The 12,027-nt window shown below is 40.8% G+C and overlaps 2 protein-coding genes across 3 annotated transcripts; one reads left to right on the top strand and one right to left on the bottom strand.

Annotated features, from left to right (window-relative positions):
• Positions 1–2,230: 2,230 nt before the first annotated feature.
• LOC116205884 (phosphoglycerate kinase, cytosolic) lies at positions 2,231–5,257 on the top strand. Its single transcript, XM_031538609.1, has 7 exons — positions 2,231–2,387; positions 2,485–2,708; positions 3,498–3,575; positions 3,663–3,923; positions 4,028–4,345; positions 4,473–4,631; positions 4,730–5,257. The coding sequence occupies exons 2-7, from the start codon at positions 2,514–2,516 to the stop codon at positions 4,922–4,924; spliced, it is 1,206 nt and encodes a 401-aa protein (XP_031394469.1). The 5' UTR covers positions 2,231–2,387; positions 2,485–2,513; the 3' UTR covers positions 4,925–5,257.
• A 454-nt stretch (positions 5,258–5,711) lies between these two features.
• LOC116205744 lies at positions 5,712–10,911 on the bottom strand. 2 transcript variants are annotated; one of them, XM_031538432.1, is made up of 14 exons: positions 10,743–10,911; positions 9,961–10,170; positions 9,663–9,713; positions 8,815–8,945; positions 8,587–8,703; positions 8,273–8,392; positions 7,740–7,867; positions 7,467–7,636; positions 7,293–7,346; positions 7,074–7,183; positions 6,896–6,961; positions 6,577–6,690; positions 6,349–6,474; positions 5,712–6,115 (listed from the first exon to the last, which is right to left on the bottom strand). In XM_031538432.1, the coding sequence occupies exons 2-14, from the start codon at positions 10,135–10,137 to the stop codon at positions 6,088–6,090; spliced, it is 1,392 nt and encodes a 463-aa protein (XP_031394292.1). In that variant the 5' UTR covers positions 10,138–10,170; positions 10,743–10,911; the 3' UTR covers positions 5,712–6,087. The 2 variants fall into 2 exon arrangements, with proteins under 2 accessions (XP_031394292.1, XP_031394359.1); XM_031538499.1 differs by lacking the exon at positions 6,896–6,961 and having other exon boundaries at positions 10,743–10,910.
• Positions 10,912–12,027: the final 1,116 nt, after the last annotated feature.

Genomic DNA, 12,027 nt, shown 5'->3' with positions numbered 1-12,027 from the left:
TGCTCATGGGCGCCTCTTCGTCTCCCCTACCCAGACCCTTGTCGGAGTCCTATCTCACCTCTTCTCCCCCTTCTTTTAAATTTTTTTTTACTGTTTCGGGGTGGGGGCGCCCCCGCCAACGACCCCCTCAGACAAAGCTTGCTGGTGGGTTCAGAGCTCACCAACCAAATCGAACGAGAGTAGGGGTCGCCGGTGAGGGCGCCCCTTCCAATAACCTTTTTTTATTAAAAAAATTATTATTTTTTTCTTTTTAATTAAATTTATTCAAGTTAATTGCTTGTTGGTTGCTGATGTGGCCAAAAAAGGAAATTGTGTGCTGCTTTGTCGAAATTAAAAGAAAAAAATGTTAAGCTCCATTTGTTTTCCTAATTAAAATTACAAAAATTTTAGGTGTGTTTGTTTTCGAAAAAATGTTCAACTCAATTCCACTTATCTTTAATTCAACATCACAATCATTACTTTTTTATTTTTTAAATTTTTTTAATCATTTAATTCAATTTTTAATATTAAATTCTCTCAACTATTCATTACTTTTTCACAAATCAACAACACAATCATTACTTAATCATTATTTTTTCTCAATTATTTATTATTTTTTCTCATAATTCAACTATACAATCATTACAAACCAATTAAAATCAAAACTCAACTCAACTCTCAATCCAAACGCACTCTTAACTTTTAACTTTAATTCAATACATTACACAATAAAAATACATATTTTTCAAGTCAAAAATTTTAAGTTTAACTTTAACTCAACACACTACATTATAAAAACACACGTTTTCCAAGTCAAATTTATAATATCATTTTATTTGTCATTTTTCATAATTAAAATTAAAATTATTTTTAATTCTGAAACCAACCGTAGATGGCTGGGGAAAGACGGAGATTGAGGCTGGTGCTCCAATCCATTCTGGACGACTTGCTTTAGCTTTTTGCTTTTGCTACTGTTTGCTCCAATCCGTTTTGACGAAGATTAGGTTCGACGAGTTCTGCTTGCTTTTGCTTCTGTCCACTTTTGCTTCTGCGTGCATTTGCGTTTGGATTAAATGGGTTTGTATTTGATTAAATTGGGTTGCGTTTGCTGAATTAGATTTATCTGCTTGCATTTTCATTTGCTCCTCTGCTCATGCGACAGAGATGGAGAAAAAGAAGAAGAGAGAGACGGCAGAGAGAGTATTTAAATTTTTATTTTATTTTATTTATATTAATTAAAATTTAAAAATAAATTTTTTATAGTAATATTTTGACACGTTCGATGCTCACGGGACACATAGAATGCCACGTCAGCAAGAGCTGATGGCATCAGAGTCCGAGCGATGGAATCTAATTGATTACAATGTTTTGAAACATTTTTCTACTCAATCGTCACCCAAAAAAGGATTTTTGTACCAAAGTGTAATATCCGTAAAATGTTTTATCCCACCAAAACTTTTTTCCTTGATCTATACAATAAACGAGATCTAAAATTTTCGACTCGAGACTGACAGACCTAGTGGGGGACAAGGGAATTAAGAGAACATGAAAAGGTCCACCATAGTGTCGAAGACCTCTTGATTTTAGGATGTAATAAATTAATGGGCCTCACCAACAAAATATTAGTAATCACTGTTAGAAGAAGAACACAAATTCGAACCATGAGAAGAGCTCTTGATAGGAGGTTGAATAACTTTTAATATTCATTTTTCAGTGAAAAATTAGAGTTCGTTTGGGAATGCGGTGAGAGGTTTCATGATCATTTTCTCTTATAATCTTAAGTTAATTTGATATTTGGTGAGAGTTCTTGAAATCACGATTTGAGTCGAAATTGCTGTTGCAAGCGTGATTTTCTCAAGTAAGTTAATAGGTGCTTATAAAATTTGATTCTGCTTATTCTATTTCAAGTATTAATAATTGTTTTTTTTTTACTTTCAACAGTTTTTAATTGTTACATCACAAACGCTTTTACTTATTTTAAAATCAATACTTATTTTTTAATAATTATATTTCAGTACTTATATTTCAGCAACAACACTTCCAAACCAAGCCTTAATATTTGATCCCCGGAATTGTTATAGTAATGTCTCCGACAACCACAATTTTGTTCATTGAAAAAAAATCTAATGGGCCTCAAATCTGGGCTTTTTTCCAAAACAAAGGGCCCAACACAGACTCATGCGATTACCGCGGAGCCATCGATACTATGGGCCTGGCAGCCCAAGGTTTTGGTCCCTCTCACCCACGGGGACGGTAGGAAAGTCTAGAAGCTGCTGCGGTTGAACTGAGTCGGCACGTGACTCGACTCAGCGAGTGGCATCCCTCACCGGATCTTCTTACGCTACATATACACCTCCCCCAGCATCATCCGCTCATCGATCGAGACTTCCGCCGCGACTTGCTAAGCAGTAAGATCGTTCGATCTCCTCCTCCGCCCGCTTCACTTCCTTCTCACTTCGATCTGGATGCTGATCGAGCTGTGCTGATCGAGCTGTTTCGTTGCAGGAGATTTGGTTGAGATTCCGAGGAGAGAAATGGCCGCGAAGAAGAGCGTCGGAGTCCTCAAGGAGGCTGAGCTCAAGGGGAAGAGGGTGTTCGTGAGGGTGGATCTCAACGTCCCCTTGGATGACAACCTCAAGATCACCGACGACACCAGGGTCAGAGCCGCGGTCCCCACCATCAAGTACTTGATGGGCCACGGCGCCAGAGTCATCCTCGCCTCCCACTTGGTACTTCGGATTCATCCATCTCTCTCTTTAGATCTCTGAAGAGTTTGATGTTCGTGCTGTTTATATTAGATAGAGTGTGGAAGTGAATCTGCTCATTTTTCTTTCAATCTGTCCTTTTTTTGTTAATCTGTGACGAATAGTTCTGTTTCAAGCATGGTCGATTTGCTGTCGGAGATTTTTCCACCTTCAGCTTCACTTGGTGTTGTCATTTTGTTGAAACCAGTTTCGAACCTTTGTGGTATTCTGTCTTCATGCTGTTTCCAATGATCCGATGGCAATGGCGAAGCCGTCATTCTGTTGGTGATGATGGTTTCCCAGTATTTCCTATATTCCTTTTCCTCCATGGTTGTGCTAATCTTTTGACGCGGACTCTTATCTGCATTGGAATGTCCGAATGTGTTTTGTCTGCTTCTGGTCCTTTGTTCTACTTTTCCGTCAATCAGATGTCCTGGCAATTGCAAAAGTATTGAGATGAAGTGAAAATTTCCAATTCTGTTCTTCATTGAAGAAAGCTGCCTTCTTGCCCACAGATTCAGTTCCATCCATCACTCTTTCGCTAATGGAAAGAAAAATGGAAATTGGCCTTAAATGTTATGATTTGCTGAGAAGTGCATATCAGCGAGGCTATTCAGCCATGAAGGGTCCACCTTCTTGCATTTTCTTCTGCAATAGTGTCATTATTTACTGATAGCATGTGGTGATCACATTGAACTATTGTATGAATGCTCAAAGTGAGCTCTAGATGGGATGGACTTAATGATTTTGGGTTGTATTGCTTTTATCTTGCAGGGACGCCCAAAGGGCGTTACACCGAAATACAGTTTGAAGCCTCTTGTCCCAAGGCTGTCGGAACTGCTTGGAGTGGAGGTTTGTTTTGAGGCTAGAGGCTGTTTTCTTTTCCAAATCATTGAGTTCTCTTTGCTTATCTATTCCTCTGCTGCTCACTGTTAACAGGTTAAGATGGCGAATGACTGCATTGGTGTGGAAGTTGAGAAACTGGTTGCTGAAATTCCTGAAGGAGGAGTTCTGCTTCTCGAGAATGTCAGATTCTACAAGGAGGAGGAGAAGAATGATCCTGAATTTGCAAAGAAGCTGGCTGCTCTGGCTGATGTTTACGTTAACGATGCTTTCGGTACTGCACACAGAGCTCATGCTTCCACTGAGGGAGTCGCAAAGTACTTGAAACCTTCCGTTGCTGGCTTCCTCATGCAGAAAGTACGTGAATACTCCTTTTGGTGCAGTATCTCCATGTCAATTTTATTGAACATTTTTTGTGGTTTAATAATCAGATCAATGACGGGCACTCATTTGCATTTTAGGAATTGGACTACCTAGTTGGAGCTGTGACGAAGCCGAAGAGGCCATTCGCTGCAATTGTTGGTGGATCAAAGGTCTCGACTAAGATTGGAGTGATGGAGTCCCTCCTCGCCAAGGTGGACTTGCTCTTCCTCGGTGGAGGAATGATCTTCACATTCTACAAAGCTCAAGGTCACTCCGTTGGATCTTCCCTTGTAGAAGAAGACAAGCTGGAACTTGCCACTTCACTTCTTGAGAAAGCCAAGTCCAGGGGTGTAAAGATCCTGCTCCCTACTGACGTGGTCATTGCCGACAAGTTTGCTGCTGATGCTAACAGCAAGGTTCGTGCTTTGTCCTCACGTCAACATAGAAGGAATATTCTCAAGCATGACTTAGTGGAGAAGGAATGATATGTAGTAGGTAGCATATTCGTCTTTGAGCTGGAAACTCAAGGGCATATTCTTTCAGGTTGTTCCGGCATCAGCTATCCCTGATGGGTGGATGGGTCTGGACATCGGACCAGACAGCATCAAGACATTCAGCGAGGCTCTTGATGCCACCCAGACCATCATTTGGAACGGTCCCATGGGTGTGTTTGAGTTTGACAAGTTTGCTGTCGGGACTGAGGTATGTCTATCAAAAAACTAATCTTTAGTAGTACGCGAGCTTGACTAAATAAATAATTTGAGGGTAGGTGTTAACTATGGGAATGCAATGACACTCAGGCTGTAGCAAAGAAGCTGGCCGAGCTCAGTGGGAAGGGAGTGACAACCATTATCGGAGGAGGCGACTCTGTCGCGGCCGTGGAGAAGGTCGGGCTTGCTGACAAGATGAGCCACATCTCAACTGGAGGTGGGGCCAGCCTTGAGCTCCTTGAGGGTAAGACCCTCCCTGGAGTCCTCGCTCTCGATGACGCTTGAACCCCGAAGCTCTAGATTTTTTGGGCGCTCAGTTCTTTCCGTGCAGTTTTCGTTTGGTGTTTTGATTCTCACTCACCGGGTTATCGTTTGGTGTTTTGATTCTCACTCACCGGGTTACGGCCAGGGAGCAGTATTAAGACCGTATCATTAAAAAAAAAAAATTGCAAGAGTCGAGGCTTTGTGTTATAGAGGCAGATAGTAATAGAGGGTTTGGAATAAGCCGAGATTTTGTGTAGAATTTTTAACCGTCCAGTTGTTTTTGACTGGAATTCACCAACCACCTGGGATGGGACAATGAAATATGTCATCTTTTCTGCTGATGTTTCTCACTTACATGTGTCTGTTTTTCTAATTTCTACAAAGTTGATTTCCAACGATATGAAAATTTCTCTCTTCATCAATCTGGAACACTAATCTGTGATGACAACAATTGCAGTTAGATCAAAACCACGTTTCAGGAAGGTCTAAGGTTATTATTATTTTTATTGGTTGGACCGAAATAGTAGGGTCACATGATGCTTGACAGTTGATGGATGTTGGTTGTGAGACGGATGTCATGTGGGTCCTGATAGTGAACTGCAGTCTAGTCTATATAAGAAGGAGAGGAATAGGAAACCTGGGGCTCAAGGTCACGGGTGGATTGGACCGCCATTAACCATTCGTGGCTGTCCTCGAAGTGGCGTTTCACCATTTCCTGGTGGTTCTTGAAGTTGCGTGATCTCGGGGTTTTGGTAATGTCCGGGAATTGATCTGCCTACAAATCTGCCCATCTCAAAAATATGTACGATTAAAACGATCATGAGAATGGCACTTGAGTTTCATATATCCTAACATTATGAGGAGCAAAAAATGATATCGTGTCCAGGAGTGGTTTTAAAATCCTCCAAAGAATCAGTTCAGCCAGTAAAAAGAATTGCTACATGTCTGAAGAAGTGGGCGGAAAGTAATATGCAAATTACAAGAATTTGACCAAAACGAGATGAACGTTGCATGTCTACATAATAAAAGAATTTCGTCCGCCCTCTCAATTGGCTAATCATGACAATCTTTTTTGCTCGGCGGCTACCGTAGGCGTGATCTTCCATCGGCCCACCTAGCGGAGGAGACCGCTGTGTACTTCTAGCACGATATCGCTGTAATCTCACAAAACGGTGCCCGCTCTCTCACAAAATGGTGCAGCTCCCGCTTTCCCTGGAAAAGTTTTCTCAATTAGTCAGATCACCAAAAAGAGAATGGTGTGTTGATTTCGGACTATCATTTTTTCACAAAAGAAAGGGGACGCTGTTGTCCGGAGGGGATCTGCAGTGATCTAATGTGTTAAAGTGGATGAGGCTTACACCAGCCCGGGCAATGAATAACTTCCCTAAGTAAGATTTCATATTTCTATAAAATAAAATGAAAGAGAAGAGGGTTGTATGGTGTACCTCTTCATTTCTCCATACTTGCCCAAAGCCTCCTCGAATTTGAGCCAGACTGCAGCCGTTTCCTGGACATTCACGTTCTGTGGCCCAACAAAATACGCCTGAACGACAAACTGGGGTGTTCTTTCCCTGTTTCATTATCACGAGCAAATAAAGTGGATGAACATTGGTCAGAATCAGAAATATCCACTCTCTCAAAATTTATGTTCTATAGTTTGCACGATGATTTACCTCCCCTCGTATTCAGATAACCATGCCATGTAGCCTGCACCGAAGTACATGGATGCGAATGGATTGAGAAGATCCTCCTCAGAGTCCATCCTGTAAGCCTTGTAGCCCAATTCACTAGGCATCACAAAAATAGTGGAGGGAACATTTCAGTGATCAAAATATAGATCAGAAGCAAAATATTACAGATTTTCTACTTCTTCATAGAAAACAGGGAGCAATGGGCATAGTGGGTCTTGATGAACAATTTCAAATACTCGGCTTCTGAAGTTTGAGCCAGTAATTAAACAACAGTATGAGAAATGTAGAAATTGTAGAGAACTCCTCAGTGAAGAAGACGTGTCTTTCAAGTAAAACGAGCTGAGTTATATCAGTTCCATATGATTGACTGCCAAATGAAATAAATAGAATAATTACTTGACATAAAACGATGAAACACAATGATTGGGGTAATCCGATGTGAAAACCGAGAATGCAGCTCAAGTCAATATACTACGTACTTGTGAAGCCATGAAGCCAAGGCAAAATCGATTCCCATTACCCCCGGCCGCTTTGCTACCCCATCCACAAAACGCTTGCTAGATACTTCCGCGATTGCACAAAGAACTATCTGTGAAGGAAGCAGAAATTCAGATTTTCAAGATTTACCTAGTCCGGGGAGTTGGGCAATAACAGATGTGAACATATATTCACAAGCTGCTCCAGTTAATGTAACTCACAGCTTTGACACGTTTTGAAGAGAAATGTTTAAAGAGGATGATTTCTGCGATTCCCTGAAAAAAAGCAGCACAATTGACAGAATAAGAGACATTATCCATTCATGTAGGACAGATAAGAGCACCATAGGAGCCAATTTAATTTAATAAAATTCAACTTCAATAATGGATCAATACCCTCAATTCAACACGGGAAAGATACGGTCTCTTCTGATCATCATGAGAAAACCGGACTTTCCCCTTTCTTTCTCCAGACTTGCCCCATTCTTTAGCAACCTCTGGATGACTCCACATATCTTCCATGTCTTCAGAAGAAACTCTAGAGTCCCATAACGTATATGAATCACCTGATTTTCCATTTCCAATGCCATAAGTCAATACCACCAAATATCATAGTTGCTATGATCACATACAGAGATACAATGTAAACATAGACGTTGGATAAGAAACCTGAATCTTTCATGGCAGGAGCTTCAGGAGCAGGAGAGGGCAAAGGAGAAGAACCGCCAGAAGGAACAGGAGAAAGAGGAGCAGGAACAGGAGCACTACCCATAAAAGAGCCACCATTAAAAGAATCTCTGCGTTCAAAATTCATACATCTCACCACCAGCTATATAGAATAGGAGCATTTGGAGTTACCCCAAATGAAGATAAAAACTAGATTGAACTACCGCATTATTGATATCTCAAACATTGAAAATTACAATAATGTATGATGTTTCCTTTTAATTTGGAGATGACAAAATTTTTGAGTGATTTCATTTGACTCAATTATATGATTACTCTAGATGAAGTACTTCAAGGACATCCTCCTCTAAGCAATATAAGACGCGTGGGACGACACAATCTTTCTTTCTTCAAATTTCAAAAGAGCATTAGCATACAACAAAGCCACTCGTCGAGATAAATGCCTAGAACTATTAGTACACTTTTTCATGTAATGAAGGGGCTACTAAGAAGACATAAAAGAATGGAAAGCTTACCTGGTTGAAAAGGTTTCTTTGACTAAAAGATAGCGTTTCCAGTATGGTAAAGTAGGTTTGTGCGTTGCTTTCTTTGTACCCCCTCTATATGCTCTAACCACAAACTCTTCGCTTCTTCCTCTGGAAACCAAAGAATCTAGTGTAAACATTTTTATCAAGAAAAAAACTCATCAGAAATCAAATGTTCACTGTTCCTTCAATGTCAAAAATTACAGAGACACCAGATGAATACCATAAACTTATAACTCCCAAGTAAGAGTCACGGAGCAATTGAATGCTACAGAACATCCACAAGTCCAGCATTGAAATCTTACTTGTTCTCAAAGTTTGACAACCATATGAGGTAGGCAGCCCCAAAGTAAACGTTCACAAAAGGACGATACAGAAGATCAGTGTTCCCTGCCACATCATATGAGCGATAACCTAGTTCGCTGCAAACATGTTGTTTTGTGGTTACTTATTATGAAGAGCAGTTAAGAATGAGCACAGAAACATCAGCTTGTAGAAACAAGAAATATGTTGCCAGAATAGTTAGCACTTACTTGTTCAGCCACTCTGCAGTTTTGGGCAGAATCTGCATAATCCCCAGAGTAGTTTCCTTAGTTTTCTTGTTATATTTTGAAGCAAAAAGCTGCCGGTCACTTTCAAGTTCAGCAATAGCACAAAGCATATCCTGCAAACCAGAGACCGCAGCAAACTTATGTATAACTGGTAAAGGAGAAAGTGACAGTAAGCAGTGGCAAATCTAGTAGTTCTTAGCCACATGGTTATCATGAAACTTCCCGTGCATCAATTGCTGTCGCAAAACTGATATATATCTATTTGGTTGTGAGTACCCCGGAATCAATAGAAGAAAATATATATGCTTATATCTTAGTGAGATGACTGAACGGACTTGGAGAGAGAAGAGTACTTAGCAGATGTTCATCATTTTTTCTTGATGCATGTTTATAAGTACGAAAAGATAAGGAAGAGAACATAAGTGTAACAAACACGTAAAAAGTCAGGCCATAATCCAGCTGACGAGTCCCTGCCCTGAGATTTTGCATTCTACAAAATATAGCATCAAGCAATCGAAAGATGTATTGATCCTTCAACTGTATCTAGAGAGACTTTCCGTTATAGGGTGGGCCATACTAATATGTTTCTGAAGCTTAGAACATAAAAACTTAAAATCGAATGGAGAAAAAATCCGTAAAGAATTCTGGAACCTAACACAAACTTCTCTTAGTTCAAGAAAATTGACAATTTTGTGGGATGGAAAGTAGCTAACACAACCCAGTTGCTTCTCATTCAAGTTCCACATAATCGGACAATTGAGCTCTCAATGAGATAATCATATATGTTGTACCAAAAAAAGGCAAAAAAAAAAAATTTATAGCAGTCATACCGGATCAATCTGACAAGCAAAGTGCCTCCGAACAATGATATCAGCAACAGCCTGAATAGAAATAGCACCACACAAGTATGAGGAAATAGCTAATGAAGCACAGAGAAATGGACAAGCAATCGAATGTGAGAATAAGGATTATGAAAGAAGTATTTCTCATGCATTTCCATATTTTTCTTCAGTCCTAGTCCTATGAACTTGCTCTGCACTTCTGTTAGTGGTTGCAATACATCAAGCCGTCACTTATAAGGCCAAATATTGTCCTTAACTTATTTCAAAAGACGCTACATGGGCTTACCCTCATTTCCGTCTGGGTCAAGTACGCCTGTCCATCAGGATCCCGAGAGAGGTGAACTTTCTGGTCTCTGGTCTCTCCAGCATCTAACCATTCGGTGCTCACATCAGGAACCAACCACATTGCTTCCAGGTCCAGCTTGTCGACACAGTCATTCCAATACTTGAAGCTGACTGTCATCTTGCTCTTATTCCAGTGTCTACCTCAAGACATCTGTTGAACAAAACACCGAGAGCTATTTAATTACCTCTTCTAAGGAGCCACCACCAAAAATCAATACACTGAAAAACTCTTTCAGCAAAGAAAAGAAGCCGATTTCTCTATAAGGGACCACGTTGTCTCAAAGACTCCATCAAGATGGTTCATGCAACATATGGTTGCAAGTCGAGAACTTTACCATTTCTCAATCACATCATACGCGTGACACTATTGAAACGACAACTTCGCGAAAACACAAAGGTCACTCCAGGGATTGAACCCTGAACTTCTCAAACTCTCAAACGTCAGGACTCCCTAGAAACTTGAATCCAAAACTATGCAATGCATCCAGTGGTTATAACAGCGTGACCCGAAACTATCCCGGGGATTATCACATCCCCAACTTGCGGACGCCGAAATCGTAAAAATTCTGACACGCGGAAGGAAATCAATTTACGGAAACAGGGGCAATCTCTGATTCCGACAACCCGAGCGACGAGTTCCGGCCTGCCTAACCGCAAATGCAGCAAAATCCCTATACGTGAAAATGCAGCTGGGCTCGATCATGCAAAACGTGAGAATCTTACCAATGGAAGAGGAAACGACGAGGAGGAGGGGACGGCGAGCCGGGGGGAGGGGGAGGAGGAGGGGAAGAAATAAGCTTGGGAGGGAAGGGAAGGGAAGGTTGAAGGCGGAGCATGCTTGGCGGGCATCTCATCTCTCCCCGTTGGTTTGAGGTGGCGCCTCTTTCTCTGTTTGGAAATCTCCCTGTTTTCCCTCTGTAATTTTTCCCATTTTTCTCCGACTTATTACATTCTGCACCCTAAACTTTGTCGGACGTACCATTTTAACCCACGAAATCCATAGATTTAATATATCTTAATATATCTTAAGGAAGGTGTCACAGTGTGATGATAATGCCATACTGGATTTCCTTTCGAGGCGAAATGCTCCGATGCATATGTACGTTCTAAGCGAAACGTGCACACGAGACGGCTCAAATCCTCCTTATTTGGTCCTGACGAAATTCCATGTATGTCAACAAAGATTTTGATCGAAACTAGCACGATCAATCGGCTATACAACTACTGATCTGTGAACAGCCCCCGACAAATACATTTAACAAGAAGAGAGTAACTAGGTTCCACCTTTATTTTAACAGCAAGGCGCATAGTTAAGTAATAGAATGAAATCCGAAGGTGTGTTGTCGAGTGATAGAATGAGATAAAATCCCGGTTTTGTCGAGGCAGGAAAGAAAACGGATTTTTACTCGTACTTTCTCTTTTTACGGATTCGATTAGATGCATTCATTTCCTTATTATGATCCACTTATTCTACCCGTAACATCACGTTTTGTTTTCTACGCGGCATCCATTTCTCTTGTAGCCGAAAGTTTAAGATCCGCGAGAAAATAAAGAATATATGACCGAACGAATAAATTTCGAGATCGGCCCCGTTCGTTGCAATGTACAGGCTTAGAGGCTAATCTCTACATTATTATGTACTTGTCCAGCCTATAATGGGCTTCTTTATTGACCCAGTCCTGGTTCGGCCTTTCAGCCAATTTCTTGATATCATTCTTTGTCTCCTGACCTAACAACTGCCCTTCTTCTTTTTTTCCATGGTGTATTTTTAAATTTTTAAGGATCGGGTTGGCCGGTTATTTTGTTATGTATTTCGATCGATTTGATTTGAGTTCATCGTGAATGATACGATCTCACCTTATGGGCAAGAGTCACGAGGTATGCGAACCGTGATCTGTAAGTCTTAGAGCATTAGGGCCAGCAAGTATTCTCCTTTCTCCTTCCTACGTATGACGAAAATGGACTGTCTTTATCTTTCTTGTTGAACATGAAGGTATGCTGAAGTCGG

This window comes from Punica granatum, chromosome 1 (assembly GCF_007655135.1).
Source record: "Punica granatum isolate Tunisia-2019 chromosome 1, ASM765513v2, whole genome shotgun sequence".
NCBI lineage: Eukaryota > Viridiplantae > Streptophyta > Magnoliopsida > Myrtales > Lythraceae > Punica > Punica granatum.
The sequence above is the reverse complement of the archived record's forward strand: the minus strand, read 5'-3'. Positions and strand labels throughout refer to the sequence as shown.